Source organism: Podarcis melisellensis (genome assembly GCF_964234715.1).
Source record: "Podarcis melisellensis genome assembly, chromosome: 3".
NCBI lineage: Eukaryota > Metazoa > Chordata > Lepidosauria > Squamata > Lacertidae > Podarcis > Podarcis melisellensis.
The window spans coordinates 66,896,747-66,916,078 of record NC_138530.1 but is presented as its reverse complement, the minus strand read 5'-3'; the positions used below and the strand labels follow the sequence as shown (position 1 = coordinate 66,916,078).

The following is a 19,332-nucleotide window of genomic DNA, read 5'->3' as shown; positions in this document are numbered from 1 at the left end:
AATGCTCTGGAGATGGAAGCATTCCACTTCGATTGTTGATTAACCACAGTTTATGATACATCCAAATCATAAACTGTAGTTAAGTCTTAGCTACTACTGCAACAAGCCAACTTCATTAATCCAAGGTTTCCCACTGAATTCAGTAAACATTAGTTAATTCTACATTTGTCTGGGTTCAGACACAATGTTTAATTGCGGTTAGTTTAAAACAGAAATGAAACCTTCTGATATCCTCTTATGGAGAGAAGGTAGGTGAGAGTACACAAGCCTGAGGTTGGTTGACGTAACAAGAAATCATAGTTTATCATTACAACCAAATGCAGTAATACTTTAAGCCAAGAAACAAAAGCATGACTAATGAGAAATAACATGAAAATTACAGTGTACGGACCATTCAGGTATTGAATGCAGACTGTTTTCTACAGGTGTAGGAGCTATCTCCTTAGATACATTTACATAAACAACAAAACATGCAAGCTGTTCATTTTATAATTCAAATCATGGAAGCTTCTCTCAAGACTTATATACAACTAATTAGATATGACAGACAAGAACTTATTCATAACACTGTTTTTGTTCTTTTACAACACATTCTCTTACCTACCACCCTCCATGGCAGAGGGCTTCTCTCCTCCATAGAGAAGGAGTGAAAGACCATCATCTGCAGCAGCAATCCTTGCCAAAATATCGGCTATATGTATTAGAGTTGTTTCAGGAGAATTTAGATGCACCTGCACACACATTTTAAAAACTCTGAAAATTAATGTTTTATAGAGACTTTTGTCTAGAAACCTTGTGTAACTAAAGGCAAATTAATGTAACAAGACGGAGACATTCTTACATTATAATCCAGCTTATGTCAATGGAGCTTTGATTTTGATTTTTATTTTTAACAATACAGTTGTAAATGATACTGCTGATTTGTATTTAGCTAAAAGTAGCCGTGAGGATAAAACTAAATGTTAACTGACAAACAAGAACAGAAGAATTCAAAGTCCTTTCAAAATGAATTAACATTTATTTCAAATATAAAATAGAAACAGATGGGGCTAACTTCCAAAATAGACTAGCATGCCAATTCCACATTCCTTCTCTTACTGAAACAAGGATGGAAACCTATGACTCTCCAGATGTCAATAGACTATAATTCTCAACATCCCTTATGATGGAAGTTGGAATCCAACAACTGGAGGGTTATAGGTTAGCTGCCCTTGACTTACATGAAATGCAGCTTTCTTCATAATCTTCCCTGTCTCCTTTCCCCACAAATCCCAAGCTCCATTTTTAACTTTGGCTCTTGTAATTCATTACAGCTTAGCCCAGTAACAATATGTTTTATTTCACTGTGGTGTGCACAGCTGTATTGAAACAGATACAGACACAATGTCCCCAATGCAATTCTCACTATTTTTCAATGCACATCTCCATTCACTAGTTATATGCAAGACCACATTGTGCCTGACAATTAAATGGATCACGGCCATTACATTTTTCTACATTAAGTTTTATTCAGGTTTATTTGAAAGAAATACAACCAACCTCTGTTCCATTCAGTAAATAATGTATTGGCTGAAGAAGTGCTTCTATCACTGTATTAGTATATAGACATTCAGTTGCACATTCTTTTCTCTCACAAAGAATTCCAAGCACATCAGTAATAAGGCCTGCTGGAGAATAATTGCCTGACAAATAAAAAGAGACTTGTTTCAAAATAGTAAAGAACAACAGAGTGAGCAACACAATCAGATAAAGGAAAAGAAACAAGTGATATTTCTTCCCTCTTGCCAAGCCCACCACTTCAAATACCCATCAGATGTGAAGAGTCATTCAGTTTTCACTTTAAATATGATGTCATGGTGTCTACAGACACAGAAATGATTAAGAAATATGGAAGTGAACAGGACTTCCGGGTTAGCGCGTCTGGCTAATGGCGGATTCCCTCCGAGCTCCGGAGGGAATCGGCTCAGCAGGGGATCGGGTCTTACCGTGCCGGCGACACGGGGACCCTCATAAACCACGCACACGGAGTGCGTGGACATGGTGACTCGGCGGGCACCGTAAGCGCCCCCCCGACCCGTGAAAGAGCCTTTTTAAAGGCTAAGGATCGGGTGCCAGGGAGCGGCGTGGTGCTGTGAGTCTTCTGCTACCCCTGCCGGGCGAAGCCGCATGCCATTCTTCAGTCAGCGCTGACTTCTTCCTGTTAAATTTGGACTTAAAAGCAAGAGCAACAACCCGTGAGTAACTTGAAAATTGGATTACAAATTTTTTGGTTTGGATTTGGCACGAACGGGGGAGACGAAAAAAAAGGAAGTCCGCCTCCTCCATATTGTTAACAGTGCAAGCAAGGATTTGTCAACTAAAATTGCGGGAAAAATTTGTGTGATTGGATAAAAGATATAAACCTCACGGATTTAAAAGAACTAAATTAAGGTGCTGGAGGACAAGAGAGTATTTTGTTTGAAGTAAAATACCACCCTACTCAAGCCCGGGAGCAATCTGAGTTAAGAGCCTGCCGAGATATAGATATTTTTGACAGCTGTCAAATTTGCTGTCAAAGTTGAAAGGACTGAAATTGAAACTCTAATTGATTAAATCGCTACAAAATATCACAAATAAGGAAAGATTGATACAAACAAATCTGACTTTGGGATCGGAGAAGGAAAGATTACTAAGTAACCAGAATCCCTCTAGAGGGGACTTTCGGACATTGCAAGAATGGAACTAAAACAAGGAATACAGGAAATACGTGCTGACTTGAAAGAGCTGATCCTTTTCGTGGGAAAATTGTTACAGAAGAATGAGAAAGGCCATGTTTTGTCTACGAGCCCATCAGACCCGAAACTATCTGAAAATACATTAACTGACTTGGAAAGGGACTCGTTGCTCAAAACACAGGCAGCTGGACAAGGAAAAGAACTCAAGACTGAGGAGGAAAAAACACCTGCCAAACAAAAGGATTCAAAAGAAGTGAAGGCTGAGACACTGCATAAGAGAGAAAGACCTGTTAAAAAGAAATTCAAACTGACCAAGGTGAAAACAGGATTATTTGGGACATATAGATTCATGAAACAGCGTTGGAATACTGGGTATAAGCGAACAGGTCCAACTGAAAGAATCACTGCCAGCACTGAGAAAATAAGTCACCGATCCTGGGAGTTAAGCATGAGAGATTTTCAAAGAATTCAGCTGAAAGGAACTGTGAGAGACTTGCGCGCCTCGGACGTGAGATCGCCAGGCTAAAAAGATGGACTAAATGTACTTTGGTTAAGGATTGAAACCGGGGGGAGAAGGGTGGGAATTAACAGTCCGAAGGGGATCTTTTCTCTTCTTTTTTTTTCTTTTTTTCTTTTTAATTTTTATAGAACAAAGACTAGTATTATAAGAATGGGGAATCCGGGGGAGGGAAATGGTGGCAAATTTAGGAAAGGTATTTTCTTTCTTTTTTTAGATCCATGTTTATTTTTCTGTCTATTCTTTCATTTTTATATAGAGGATTAAGGGATATATGTTAATGAAACGTCAAAAGCATAATAAAGTATAATTTTACAACTAAAATGTCAAAGCACAAACAAAGTATAGATTTTATAACTAAAATGAATTTAATTAAATTAGGGATAAGTAACTTTAACAAAATAAGGTACAGGATGTTCAGGGGAAAAACTTGCTAGAATAAATAAATTGGAGCTGGGAAACAATAGGAGGAGACGTGGGGAAGTCCTGAAAAGAAGCTATTGAAAATAAGTGTGAAGAGGAGAATCTTTTTTCTTTTTTATTTCTGCTGGTGTACTGCATGTTTATTTGATATATTTGACGTAACCTTTTTGGAAAACCAATAAAGATTATTTAAAAAAAAAAAAAGAAATATGGAAGTGAACAAACCTTTATTCACAAAGAAGAAAATTAAAGAATAACAGAGCAAATATAAAGGGCAATGTTACCTGAATGCACTGTAAGAGTCTTTGGGCAATTTGGGGCGCAATAGATAAGACGAGTAAACATTACGACAAGGTCTGTCAAGGACATCAAATCTACAAAAATGAGAATGGGGAAAATAACTTCATGTTACTTATAATTTAATTAGGAACAACAAACGAATACTTGAATACAAATTTAAGTTAAATTGCTGCAGCTTTTCTTCCATTTCCAACTGCTTCACAGACAGAAACCATTTAATTTAATTTATTACTGGTAGAGCTATTCCACCAATGTCAAATAAACTGTTGGGTTCATGTTTTCCCTCCTGGAAAATAATGTAATCAAACTTTTTTTGTAACAGCCACAGGCCAAGGAGGACAGATGGAAGAATATTTAGATAATTGTGTAAGATGATAATGTGTACTTCTTCATAGCCATAAACCAACCTGCCTTGGAAAAACCATAAGTCAGCGCTGCATGAATAAGTACAAGCGAGCCCCAGGCACTTGTCCTCACCCTCCTCTTCCAGTACAACATCAGGAGGTGGAAAATAAGACAATTGTGGGTTAAACGACCTAGAGTTTTGTTGCATCCCACCTAGGGAAACTGATTAATTTAAACTATGCCATGTTTGGAGACATAAACTGTGATTCGATGCTGTCTTATTGCAACTAACCAGAGTTCCAGTTCCATTGATATCAGTTCTCTTACTGAGCCATGATAACTTCCCCAAAGGAAGCAAGGTATTCCAATGCAATTCTGTCTCGCGCGCCTGTCATTGCCTCCAGCAAAGAACTCAAAAGCAGTATTCCAATTTCCCCATTTTTCCACAGGTACATGCAATAGATGTGTCCATGCAAATTTGTGAACTGGCACACAAGCAGATCTGGTAACTTCCCTTCACTCCCAAGGTTTGGACATAACAATAAACACCAGTTAGTTGAAAACAGAAAACACATGCTTCCTTGAATCCTCCTCAGGAAAGATGGGTTGAAGAGAATAAAAGTGCATGAACCGAAGGTTGTTTACACTGCACTAAGCTATGGTCTAGCATTATGTCCAAATCAAGTCACCATGTTAGTTTTGATAAACATCTCAGCTTCGCCACTGTTACAGAAAACAACAAAGTTTTGTTATAAATAGGTTTTAAAAAATCCAGATAAAAATAGTGAGACAGGAATTTATGTGTAATCCTTCTATATAGAACAGCATGTGATAATGCACCAGGCACTCCAATAACTGTCCTGCTTACATAATTTATGCCACATAATTTACACCCTGTTGTACAATCTCTTTTGGATACCTATAAACCCTCTCCCACAAACATCAGAACCAAAGCTGAAAAAGAATTAGAAAAATGGCCCTAATAGAACACACTGTCATGTTTCTATGCTTCTATGTTCTTTAACACGCACTTACCTTTTCTGTTTTTCAGCTGAATAGGAAAAAGTCTTCTGCCTTGTTTATATATCAACAATCTTCCTAAGAGGCTCAGGGAATGAACAAAATATATATACTGTAATTCTTTTCCAGTGTAAACATTCTTCTGTTTATTACCTTGAAAGACAAGACAGTTCATGTCAATAAACCTGTGCTGTCTCTTGCTTCATTCTTGTATACTAGAGTCCAAGCAATCACTGCTATCATGGGCAATAATGTATTTATAAAGAAAACTGCCAAGATCACAAAAAATGCAACCACCAATAAAAATTGGATTTGCCATTTCTAGGTGGGAGGGAAGCCTCACACAGTTGAAATGTTATTTAGAAATTCTGAGATAGAACATATTCTGAACATTTGTCATAAAAAGCGCTACTGGAACACTGTACATATATTATTAAAATGTAAGCAAAAAAGAAGACTTCAAATAAATATATATTATTCAGCATATGGAAAAATTACTTACCATTATGCAATGTGGAGAAAGAATTAAACCTGCCTGTTTTATCAATCACTGATTCACAAGTTTCAAGATAGGAAACACACTGCTCAACAGATGCAATAATCTGACGAATAAAACAACAAGGTATAACAAAATTCACAGGAAATGCCTATTGCACAATTCCCTTTATTAATGAAGATTCACTTCACTCACATCATTAGCAGACAGTGGTGCCCCGCAAGACGAATGCCTCGCAAAACGAAAAACGCGCAAGATGAAAGGGTTTTTCGGTTTTTGCGTCACTTCGCAAGATGAATTTCCCTATGGGCTTGCTTCGCAAGACGAAAACATCTTGTGAGTTTGTTTGCTTCTTTCCTAAAGCCGCTTGAAGAGGCGCAGTTGCGACGGACCGTGCTTCGCAAGACGAAAAACATCGCAAGACGAAAAGACTCGCGGAACGAATTAATTTCGTCTTGCGAGGCACCACTGAATTTGCATTTGACCCTTTTCAAATGAATTTTGAGTTGGTAGAAGTACATACAGGCAGTAGTGTAAATTATAAAGTCTCTGCAGAACATCATATTTAGAATGTGAAACTGAACTTCCTAAATGGTCATATTGATAAACAAAAATCAATTAAGGAGTATGTAATATCTTAAGATATGTATTGGTTCAGTTGTAATTGATATGTACTTTGTTCCTTGTATTGATGAGAAAGGATATTGACTGATGAAAAAACAGACTTACCAAAGATTTGTATTTTTTTTCAAGTAGCCTTAGCACCACTGTTCTGCTATAATATGCATGCTAAAATGACAAAACAGACATACATTACACTTAAAGCACTGAGTAAAAAATCAAAATGATTCAATTATTTTTCAACTGATTACAAGATCAAAATTGCACAATAAGTTCTGAAGCTAGTCCATGTTAATATATATTGGCTTGGAGACAGGTGTGTAGAGAAGCAATTAAGTGCTTTGTATTTACTGGAAAAATAGTTCAAATTGTCCGTAAGCCTACAGCACTATTTTAATTTCATTTTGACTACTGCCTATTGACACCAAGGACAATTCTACCCATACTCTACAGCAGGGGTGGATGTTGCTGGATTTCAGTTCTCATTAGCCCTAGCCAGCATGGCCAGTGGCCAGGGGTAGTGGAAGTTTCAGTCCAACATATGGAGAGCTCCCAGTTCACCATCCATGCTCTACAGCATGGGTAGGCAAACTAAGGCCCGGGGGCCAGATCCGGCCCAATCGCCTTCTAAATCCGGCCTACGGATGGTCTGGGAATCAGCATGTTTTTACATGAGTAGAATGTGTCCTTTTATTTAAAATGCATCTCTGGTTTATTTGTGGGGCCTGCCTGGTGTTTTTACATAAGCAGAATGTGTGCTTTTATTTAAAATGCATCTCTGGGTGATTTGTGGTGCATAGGAATTTGTTGTTGTTTTTTCCCCAAAATATAGTCCGGCCCCCCACAAGGTCTGAGGAACAGTGGACCTGCCCCCTGCTGAAAAAGTTTGATGACCCCTGCTCTACAGCCTTCTAAAACAAGGGGACGTTCCACATGCGTAATAGATTAAGTCATCAATTTCTTAAGCACAGTCCAGACACCATGCCTCTAAGATGCATTTCCATTGTAGGGATCATGCAATTAATTTGCTTATGGTGGGATTTAGTGTTACATCCATCATGTGCTAGCAGGGTGCTATAGTATTCCTGCAGTGCACGTTTTTTGGGGTTTTTAAAATACAAGTAGTCCTCCTCCTGCCATGTTCTTAACTTGGTTTGGTTTAGTTTGAAATATTACTGTGGGTTGCATTCTATCCTGGTGAGCCCATACCATTCCCAATAAGCTAGATGAAGGAGAAACCTGCAACCTTCCGTGCAATTCCTCAGAAATTGCAACTTATCTCATCTATTGCATTACACTGACACATTCAATATCAACCTCTTGAAGAAAAGGACTAAGAGGATTATTAGCTCAAGGCATTATCAACAAAGCAATAACGTTGAAGGACTAACAGAAGAAGCTGTAATCAGCAAAATATATACATTTGCTTACCATCCATTTTTTAAACCAAACAGCCTTGAGATCGACTAGAGCCAAGAAGTATACGGGATCCAAAGAAACAGGGTGGCTTGACTCACGCTTTGCTGACAAAAGTGACAGAGTACTCTCCATTATTTCTTCCATGTACCTAAATATGTTATAAAGAACGAGCTGTTAAATAAAATCCCAATGTTCGTACTGATGCCATTTGTATTTAGACTGCCCATCATTCAAAAAAGGAATTTGAAAAGGGAAAGAAATCAGATGCATTTTAATATTTTCCACTTTACTGTGAATATGATTTTTTAAAGTCAAGAAATTGTATATACTATTTTTGTTTTGTATACACCAAAAGAAAGTCACCTTCAAAAGGAGATTAAGAAAGTTACAATGAGCAATATTGTGAGTATGTTTACTGGGGTACTGTGAATACATTTTGGAGTTAAACTGCAATAATAATTTAGAGTATGCAGAACACCATTCTCCATGCTTAAATATTGTGAAGACCAGTTGAAAGGGACCAGTTGAAAGTGATTGTGATCCTAAATCACCAAACAGGAAACAGAAGTGTCACCTGTAGAATCCAAATCAGGAAATCAGTAACTGGCATAGATTAAATAGTACAAAGAGAATAGTTGGTTTGGGGAGTTTTAAGTCAAGGAACTTTGTCCTCATAGACACAGATTGACTTATGACAGCAAGCAATGGAACCAAGAAACTTCACTATCAAAAGACAGATGAGTAGCAGTAGTAATTTCATATTTAATAAATCACTGATTTTAGTAATTTAGCACAAAGAAATTGCAACAGGCAAATGAAAACTAAGGAAACAATTGGATAATTGTGGCATACTTTTCTGGATGACGAATCCAAAAAGATGGTACTTCCCTCTGGTACTCATTTAGCAGACGTATCTATGAATAAAAGAAAAACAGCTTGTTTGCTTTTTTTAAAGTCTAGATGGGTAAAATAACTAAATTTGAAAAAGAAATATGGGAAAACTGATTTGTACCTTTTTAAGTAAACGGATTATATCTGGGTTGCTTATATCAATACCTATTGATATGGTAGGAACATAACTATCTTCAGAAAGGAAGTACATCTCTAAATACTTTGCTGTAAAGAGATAAATAATTGCCAAATAATTTAAGAGGCAAATTTTAAAAATGGTTGCTGGCTACAGAAAGCAAGTAACATTTCTCCATTTGAACTTACCCAAACTTGTATACAGTTCCCTTGTCATATTTAGTGGAGAGGAAGAAAATGTCTTGGCATAGAATTTCAAAACTTTGTCCTGAAACAGTAAAAATGAAAGCTAGTTCATAAAATCTAAACAGAATTTCAATGATCTGCGTCAGCAGCAATGTTATAAAGAATATCTGACTTGTTAATTCATTTCATTTCATTTTTTACCCAGCATTCTTCGAAGGCGTTTCAAACTGTTGTCTTTCCGCCTCACAACAACCGTGTAAGGTACTTTATGCTGAGAGATGATCAATAGCCCAAAATTACCTAGTGAACTTCATGAGTGAATGGGGATTTAAATCTGGGTCGCTATAGTCCTAACCTGATACTAACCAGTATACCACACTATCTTCTGTAGTCAAAACAAAAAAATTCCTTCCAGTAGCACCTTAAAGACCAAGTAAGTTAGTTATTGGTACGAGCTTTCGTGTGCATGCACACTTCTTCAGATACACTGAAACAGAAGTTACCAGACCCTTCTATATAGTATCTGAAGAAGTGTGCATGCACACGAAAGCTCATACCAAGAACTAACTTAGTTGGTCTTTAAGGTGCTACTGGAAGGAATTTTTTTGTTTTGACTATGGCAGACCAACACGGCTACCTATCTGTAACTTCTGTAGCTCTAACATACACCAGATGCACCTGTAGACTTTTCATTCAAAAGCTGAAAATTATTATAATAACATAACTCCCTATATTGACAGCTGAAGCACTTGGGCCTATATATAAACACACAAACAACAGGCTATACAGTGGTACCTCTAGATACAAATGGGATCCGTTCCAGAGCCCCATTCGCATCCTGAAGCAAATGCAACCTGTGTCTGCACGTCTGTTCGTGCCACAATTTGCCGCTTCCACGTATGCGTGTGACGTCATTTTGACCGTCTGCGCATAAGCGAGCGGCGAATCCCAGAAGTAACACGTTCTGTTACTTCTGGGTCACTGCGGAGCGCAATCCAAAAGCGCTCAACCTGAAGCAACGTCAACTCAAGGTATGACTGTATACACAAAACACGTTATATAGAGGCCATGCCAAAATGTACCTACAGGACCTCTCCCTCAATATCTGGAGTTACCTTGATGGGAGAACACACCACCACTGTATCAAACAATAAGATAGCTTATTGATATATTACTATATTGGAAGGCAAAAGGTTTGCTATAGTCCTGCAGGCTTTCTATTTCAGTGTTTACCTGAAGGAGCATCTCCACTCCCATCCTTCTGCCTGGACACTGAGGTCCAGTGCCGAGGGCCTTCTGGCAGTTCCCTCACTGCAAGAAGCAAAGTTACAGGGAACCAGGCAGAGGGCCTTCTCGGTAGTGGCACCTGCCCTGTGGAACACCCTCCCATCAGATGTCAAAGGAATAAACAACTATCTAATATTTAGAAGACATCTTAAGGCAGCCCTGTTTAGAGACGTTTTTAATGACTGATGTCTTAATGTATTTTTAATCTTCTGTCGGAAGCCGCCCAGAGTGGCTGAGGAAACCCAGCCAGATGGACGGGGTATAAGTAATAAATAAATAAATAAATAAATACTATTATTGATATTTTACATTCATTCAAAAAATGTGTAACACCACATAGCCCAAAGGCCAAATGAGACCCAGCAGTGCTCTCAATTTGGCCCGCAAGGCTGTTTTCCCCAAACCATGTCATATGAGGCAACAAGTGTGGGGCAAGTAAGGAAGTACTTACAAAGGAACAATCAGGAGCTTAAACTGAGCTTGCAATTATTCTTTTGCAAGCAGCGACGCTGTGATCACCCATCAGCACTGACAGTGAGCATGCCTGAAGTTGCCACCTGATGTTGTAATGGTATGAAGTGACTGACAGGTTGACAGCTCTGTTCACCTATCAAAATGGCTTGTGGGGAAGCTCAGGATTCAGCCTACCAAATAGAAAAGCTTCCCGATCCCTGCGATACAACAGGGACAATTAAAACACTGCATATATATGCATGCTATTCAAGGAAGAAGTAGTAGTAGTTATAAAGAAAGATATACTTGACCTGCTTCATTTAAAATCCCAATAGTCACTTTTCGACATGGAATTTCTGAGAGGTACATAAAATCTTTGCATGTGCTTTGATTTTGCACACTATATAAATGAGGAATGGTAAAAAATAATTTCCTTACACTGAAACTGGAATCCGGATCTGAAAGTGCTGTTGCAAGATGTTTACGTAAATTAGCCCAACTCTCACAGTTTAATATATCAGATGGAGGAGCAGAACACAATGTCTGCATAGCTTCCTGACGCACCTGCAACATCAAGGTAAGATGTGGGTTTAAAAAATCACAAAGAGTATTATCATAATAAAACAGAAATCTTCAACCAATGTGATGATGTGTGTGTGCGCACACACACACACACACGATAAGGCAAAGGTAAAGGACCCCTGGACAGTTAAGCCCAGTCAAAGGTGACTATGGGGTGCGGCGCTCATCTTGCTTCCTGGCTGAGGGAGTCGGCGTTTGTCCACAGACAGCTTTCCAGGTCATGTGGCCAGCATGACTAAACCACTTCTGGTGCAACAGGTTGTGTGTATGTGTGTGTGTGTACCTACACACACAACCAGTGGACCACAGAATCATCTACCTTCCTCTATGTTCTCCACCTTTAGCTCTCCTGCACAATGCCTCCCTACTTCTGCTTTCTAGATCTCACCTTCCTCTTCCTAAGTCTCAAGCCCGCACTCGTATAAAGAACTAATAACCAATCATGCCCCCTCCAAATGAGACTATCCAAGTTCACTCAAGCAACGTGAGCTTAAGATGTGCTAAAATAAAAAGTATTGTCTAAGTGGGTGTGTCCATTTGCCTTTTAGACTCACCTCCTTAGGTTGTGCCGGATCAAGCCTTTCAACCAGTAGTTGCAATTGTTCTTGATTCATGAATATATAACTCTGTAACACATTGCAAAATGCTCATTAAGTAACTCATTAAAATAAAAAGATTAATAACTATAATAATTAGCTATTATTAGTGAAATAAAAATTATCTTTAAGGGATTCACATTATCTTAATTAAATATTAAGGGGGTATTGTTAATTATCAAATATAAGGGGAAAATGTTACCTTTCTATTTTTAATAACCTTTCTATTTTTATTTATACAAAATGTATACCATAACATTTTGTAGAAATAAAAGTAAGACATTTTGGAAAGACCTAAACTTTATAGTGCTGCTCCCAGTAAAAAAACCCACAGAACTGTAGAATTAGAAGGGACCCTAGGATCATCTAGTCTAACCCCTGTAATGGAGGAATCACTGAGAAGGTTTAAGTACATAGCAAACATTTTGAATATTAACTTTTATCTGGGAAGTAAAGTATTGTAATTAGGCTTAGTACTTAAATTGTATGGGGTGCATGTACACCTTTGGTCCCCACCCTGCACTCAGCTCTAACCTGTGGCTCCTAGAAGCTGTCTGAATGTGACAGCTGGCCAGCTAAACCAAGTGAAGATAGCTGATGGAATTAGTGAATTAGGCACTTCTGCCTGCATGCGAAGACAGGCTCTGGCGTATTGAGCCCTAAGGCGGTTGTATGCCTCCTTCCAGCAACTCCTGCAGTCAAGCTGGTGTCAAATGTATAGTTCTGCTTTCTGTTGGGCCATAATAGCAAGGCCAAGAGTGGGGGTCTTGTCATCTGGGCAGCCCAGGACCTCCATACACACTGCCTAGGCTTGCACCTCCAGGAGGTCACTTCAGTGGTGCTAACACAGCAGTTTGACTACACCCCTGGAGGAGCACTCCATTGTCTCTCGAGACACAGAGATGCCAACAACAACTTAAACTGACTTCAATATTGTGGGTACCCTGTGCACAAAGCGGAGATGTGTAGAACTGTACTGAGGTTGATGGGAAATCTTAACGCTGTGAGAATTCTATGCATGCCCTCAGATAAGGTATTCTAACTTTCAGTGGAGATAATGCAACCCCATAAAAACCAATAGGCTTCCAGCCCTTGATCTAAATGGAATGGATTTTATCTATTGATTTTGCAGTAACAATCTAAAGAAAATATAGCCTCAACTGGCAGTGTAAGTCAGAGAAAAGAATTTCTCATTGATTTCATCAGCAACAAACAAGACGAGGAACATGAAGATGAAATCACAGAAACCAACTAGGGCTCTCCATTAACTCTAATGGGAGTGTATTTAGATATGACAGCTATTTTGGTGGCATAGCTCTATGTCAGCAGGGAAGTAAGGCCCAGCCCAGGGGAGGATAGAATGGCAACTATGGCCAACTAGTCACTCTTCCATTCCTTACCACTCCCGTGCCTTCCCCTTACACCCTTGTTGTTACAACAGCATAAAAGATGGTGGCCCCACAAGATTATTACATAGACTTGGCCATACCTGATTAAATGAAGAATCACTATCAGAGCAATTATCTGTATAGTAACTGCTGTGCTGTTCTGTTTTCACTTTCCTCTGAATTTCCTTATAGCGCATCTGATCTTCTTCAAACTTGTTAATTAAAGATTCAACTACAACCATCATAACATTCTTCAGAGAATGCATCATTTCTCTATACCTTCAGAGCAGAACAAATGTTATAAAAACAAGCAGACTAAAGTTCACAAATCTTATTACACACAGGTTGAACTCCTAAGCACGAACATCAATGGGACTTAGTTGTGGATAGGTAAGTACAGTCAATAGGAAGTGATTGGTCTCTTTTTGTGGGGGCTTTGCACAGGTAGCATCACAGTCAGAACAGAAACTTCTAAGGTGAAGCAATGGTTGGGAAGTTACCTTCAGATATGTCCAACCATACGAGAGGGAAACCATACAAATGTTAGTACCTATTCACTGAAGGACTTTTACACAATAAACTTGAAAGTGGAGACTTAACTGGAAAATAGAAAAGGTCACAGATTGCCATAGCAAACTGATTTACATTCAGATACAAAGCAACCAAGCCAGTATTGGGACCAAAGAGCAACAGAACAGGAAAATACAGTCTTTGTATTGCTGAACCACAAACCATATCTTTGGGAAACCTAGTCAAGGCTGCCTTGGGTGTTTTTAGGTTCTATATATTTTCTGACAAGACAAAGGTGCTGTTGTGGGCAGGTGGGGAATAAATCTGTTCTGGATGAAGCCACTATCCCCTGTAGGAACAGATTCAAAGACTACACCACTTTTGTTGCTTGAGGCCCAAATAATCTCAGTTCTAGGAATGCCTATCTCCAGTTTAAATTGATGTGCCTTCCTAGATTGCAACAGCTTTGCTGCAGTGGTCCGTGCTCTGTTGAACTCTAGATTTGACTACTGTGATGCAATCTACATGGGGCTACCATTGAAGACAGTCTGAAGTTGCAGCAGAACACTATCATATTATACTTGGACCTTCGGAGGAAGAGAGAGCAACTAGCCCCAGTGTATATCAGGGGGTGGGTGGGTTGTGTGGAGAGAGTCTCTTCCTTTACATTCCTGGGAGTTTATCTTAGTGAAGGCCTCACTTGGAAAAACAATATAACTCAGGTGGTTAGGAAAGCCCAGTAGATTCCATTTCCTCAGGGTCTTGCAAAAGAACAATGTAAAACAACAACTGATGACCTCCTTCTACCAGTCCACAATAGAAAGTGCCCTCTCATATTGTATCACAGTGTGGTACGTTGGCTTGACAACCACGGAGATAAAGTCTTTATAGAGGGGGGTGAACACAGCACATGATATCATGGGCGGTCCCCTGAGCACGCTAGATGACATCGTAAGGGTTCGTTGCCTTAGGAGAGCGAGAAAAATTATCAGGGACGATTCACACCCCGGCCAGCACCTCTTTAATCTTCTACCATTGGGCAGGAGATATAGAAGTATAATCAGTCGTACCAACAGGCTAAAAAACAGTTTCTATCTGTGGGCTGTTAGGCTGCTGAATGGAAAATAATATAGTGCAACTGACATTCGGGGTTGGTGTGTTGTGTGACAAGCACACAGAGTGCAATGAGATTGAGTGTTGGGAGGGGGAGGCTCGGTTAATTTCATTGTACACAGGTTGAACACTGACAATAAAAGTACTACTACTACTATTATTACTATACCTATCCTTCTGGAATTGCACTAAATGCCCATTTGCTACCAGGCCCAACTCAAGGTGTTAATGTTAGCATATAAAGCCTTAAACAATTTAGAGCCCAAATGCTGGAAATACTGCCTCCTCCTGTATCTGCCTAGTCAGACACTGTAGTCTGCAGGGTAGGTCCTTAATGTGGTCCTGTCAACAGATGTATCAATAATGCAAGATAGGGTCTTATCCTTGGCAGTGCCCAGGTCATGGAACTCCCTCCCACTAGAGATTCAGTAGTCCGTCCTTCCAGTGAAAAGGGAAGTAAAGGGTATATGGGATATTTATTTGTGCTTTTATACACTGCCTTCCTAATCACTCCCCTTTACAGTCGTAAAAAAGAAACCCATGAAGATTGAGAATCCTAAATAACAGTATCTAGCCTTGGGGGGGGGGGGTATAAACAAAGGCTACCCTACAGGAATGAACATAGCTTGGGATTCATCTGTGCTCTCTAAAAATTATTTCTTTGTGCAGTTGGCTCAAAACTGACATGCCATTCCTAAATGTAAATAAATGGCTTATTAAAAATACAGCAGTCCACACATTAATTTATAAAAGCAATTAAGCACTGATTAAGTAACAAAGTTTTTCACAATGACATTTCTAATTTCCTCTCACAGAACAAGGCCATCCACATATCATTGAAATTACTATTAAAATGTTCCTAAGATGGATCTCATCATTAGAGGTTCACTGAACTTTTTTACAAGGGGTGCTCCTTACCCTTGTTACTTTCACATTCGTCTTGCAATTTCCCACTGTCTGAAGGTTATCTAGCTATATTTAAAGTGATCAACACTTCCAGTAATATTTTGTTTGGTAAAATCTCATAACTAACTGGGCTGACAGAAACATTTCAGTAATTAGTATTTATTGAATGCACTTCTTACCCGTTGTAAATAATTATAATTGAGTTCTAATTTTGCTACTATTCACAGAAATTGTTGATAATCATAATACCCTAATCCAATACCACCTATGAACACAAAAGCACCAGTGTCATGCTCACACAGGCATCCCCAATTAATGCCAAGGACAGATATGTCCTCACATCCAACAGCACCAATGTAATTACACTGAACAGTGAAAATCCCACTTAACCGAAATCTTTTTACTGGACCACCTGATGGGCTTCAGATTAGATTATAGTTTACAGTCCCTCCCTGAATCCCTTCTTAGAAGTAGAAAAGATGCATAAACATTGTGTGCATACCTCGAGCTTGTTACAGTGAGGTATTCTGCAGCACAGTGCTTTAAAGTAGCATTAAAAAAAAAGACGCAGAAGAAAAAACTACTGCAACAAATACAAACAAAAACAAAAACAAAAACACCAAAGAGTAATTTTTGGTGAAGGCTTGCAGATAATAAATTGGCTGTACTTATTACACTGCTTCCTTCCAGAGACATTTTGTAAAATGTACTGTAAATGCAGTGAAACTTTGAACTTAGGGGGGTGGGTTGCATTCTTTGGTAAAGTACTTACTGTAAAGAGCTTATTGTACAAATTCATCTGAATTAGTTTTAAGCAGGATATATCTTCTCAACATTTCTGGTCAAACTACACTCTACAATTTTGGCTACAATTCCATTTACATGGAAGTAAGACCCACTGAACCCAATTGGCTTACTCCTTGAGTATACATATATAGGATTGCGACACCATGCCATTATTCCATGGTACCTAGCACACTTGTTTAGACAAAGTAGCAGAAACAGTCATTCAGAAAGAACAGGTGTCTCAGGATATGCATGAAATGTGAGGTGCACATTAATACCAAGTCTTCCCATGCTCATACTTATGGAATCAAAATCATACCACTGACACATGAGCGAGGTATAGGCAGACTCAGCATAATTCTGAGGTACATACAAGTACCAAAACTCTGCGGGGTAGAAAGCTAAGGAAGGGAGACACCAATTCGAAAAAACAACAACCCAGCCCCTGAACTACTCCACAGCACAAACCAAGAAGATTAGAAAAAATCTGCTGGACCAGGCCAGTAACCCATCTAGTCTACCATCCTGTTCTCATAGTGGCCAACCAAAACTATTGAGATGCAAAGGAAAAACTAACATGGTTGGGTGGGAGCAGAATAGAGCTGCAGGAACAGAAGGAGACACACACAACAGACATATTGTTCACACTGAAAAACCAGATATTGACTGAAAAAATAATAAATGTAGCTGGAATTGGATACCAAGTGCGTCTACCCCACACCAAAGATGTCAAAAAGGATCCAAAAGGAGAGGAAAAAACAACAACCCAAAATTAGCCTAGTGAGGAGTGGGCATGTTCAGTGGGTCTGGGATGCTGGCTAACATTCAAGGAGAGGAGAGGAAAACCAGGGGGCGAGGACAGGATAAAATGGCTGGAAACCAGTATTCTACACTGCAGTATTTTGTTGCAGGGCCACTTGTTTGAGTTTTAATGTCAGCATAAAGTAATTTTTTCTGGCTTAAGCAAGGAAATATTACAAACAATGCCAAATCTGAAGCCAATCTTTCAGAAGAGTTACAATAATGAAGGGACACGATTTCTGAAGGACAGTGCCAGGAACTGATAAAATCAAGTATAAGCAGGAAAGAACATTTGAGAAAGTCATTTTTTTTTGGACACTGTAGGTTTTTACATGTGTTTTGTACATGTACTCACTCTTTTGATTCTCGAGTCTTTTTAGTAACATGCTGTACCAGTGTATCATAGCCAGATCCTTCACCCTGATTTTGTGCAGATGTACATTTCTCAGTTTCTTCTTCTATTACGGAGCCCAGCATGCTACTTATATATTGCCTAAGATACTTCACAAATTCATAGCTGTAATAAACATGTAAAGTATAACTTACTTTGTGCTGTTGTATTTTCAATGTTACATAAACTGTATTTCATCAGGCTACTGCTAGAATTCTGTACAGCAGGAGTTGGTCTAGGAACCTGTGGTCTTCCAGATGTTACTCCTATCATCTCTGACCACCAGCCACGCTGGCTGGGGCTGATGAGACATCTGGTTGTTAGATTCCACAGGTTCCCCACCTCTGCTGTAGAGATGTCATGAAAGATTAGCAGATTTTTAACAGTAGATTTGCAGAGGTGAAAAGAAACTAGGTATTTAACTCACACAGAGCTTTAAAAGAATTTGTGGTCTATCTGCCAACTGGAAAAAATAAAGTATTTCTCCATAAATACTTAGTGTACATAATCCTGTGGCTGCAAAATTATCAAACACACATAAAAAAAGAAAATGTAAAGATATATCTAATGTCTCAAAAACCATAGTTCACAAACGTTTTCAGTTATTATACATAATGCCACAAAGCAGCCTGCTAGATTTGTACAGATGGCTCAGTATTTTTTTTCATTCCAAAGTATCTTACAATTAACCGCTTGCCCACAGACCTGGGGCAAGCAATAATTCTTTCCACATGAGTAGCTTGGTAAAAACACCCTGTGAATGACAGACAATCATTTAACTAAGTTGGAAATTGTTTCTTAAAGACATCTGCAGTATTGTAACATCTCAATTTCTAAAATCAACTGACTTGAACATTATATGTACCCGCAATGTTCTAACAACACACAATCAAAAACATTGCTTACTGCCAGTCATCAGCTGCAAAACTGCAGCAGCAAGTTTCCCCACATGGATCAGCAGTCACTATTCAGTTCCTTCAATGATGACACAAAAATAAACTTTCAAAAAAATTACTTGTGAAAATTTTCATCTGTTTCCTCCAGATGTAGAAGAATCTCTTCTGCACACTCTACTGATGGCGCTCCTGTGATTTTTTCTTTGACACTTTGCAGTAACTGTCTGAGCATAGACTGCAAAAGAGCTTCGTCTTCACTAGAAAAATGAGACATCTAAAGAAATAAGCATAAACATCGCATTTCTGTAATACACAGTAATACACAACTCACTCTAAGCTTTTACAGATTTAGACTGAAAGGAAATGAAGCCTAATAAGTTCTTAGTAGAAATATGAGATAAAGAAATCTAATTCTAATTTTATATGATTATTATCTGCTGTTTCTGTATTACCTGCATTCCCCAGGCCCAAATTCCTGGTTTTTTCTTTCCTTTACTGCCTTTCTCTCAGGCAGCAGTGACACAGGTAAAAGGAGTGCTATTTTATCATCTTTATT

General features: G+C 38.7%; 1 protein-coding gene across 5 annotated transcripts in view; it reads right to left on the bottom strand.

The window, feature by feature from the left end:
- Positions 1–19,332, bottom strand: part of TBC1D32 (TBC1 domain family member 32) — a 63,639-nt gene that overhangs the window by 42,058 nt on the left and 2,249 nt on the right. For 4 of the 5 annotated variants that reach the window (XM_081905427.1, XM_081905425.1, XM_081905426.1 and 1 more), the window contains exons 2-16: positions 18,896–19,050; positions 17,845–18,006; positions 13,475–13,652; positions 11,944–12,015; positions 11,246–11,371; positions 9,071–9,149; positions 8,868–8,971; positions 8,708–8,769; positions 7,868–8,003; positions 6,545–6,604; positions 5,822–5,921; positions 5,335–5,472; positions 3,939–4,028; positions 1,540–1,682; positions 601–731 (exon numbers count right to left, since the gene is read on the bottom strand). In XM_081905427.1, coding sequence (XP_081761553.1) covers positions 601–731; positions 1,540–1,682; positions 3,939–4,028; positions 5,335–5,472; positions 5,822–5,921; positions 6,545–6,604; positions 7,868–8,003; positions 8,708–8,769; positions 8,868–8,971; positions 9,071–9,149; positions 11,246–11,371; positions 11,944–12,015; positions 13,475–13,652; positions 17,845–18,006; positions 18,896–19,050 — 1,736 coding nt within the window. Of the gene's footprint in view, positions 1–600; positions 732–1,539; positions 1,683–3,938; positions 4,029–5,334; positions 5,473–5,821; positions 5,922–6,544; positions 6,605–7,867; positions 8,004–8,707; positions 8,770–8,867; positions 8,972–9,070; positions 9,150–11,245; positions 11,372–11,943; positions 12,016–13,474; positions 13,653–17,844; positions 18,007–18,035; positions 18,228–18,895; positions 19,051–19,332 lie in introns of those variants that run through there. The other variant, XM_081905428.1, reaches the window with a different exon arrangement.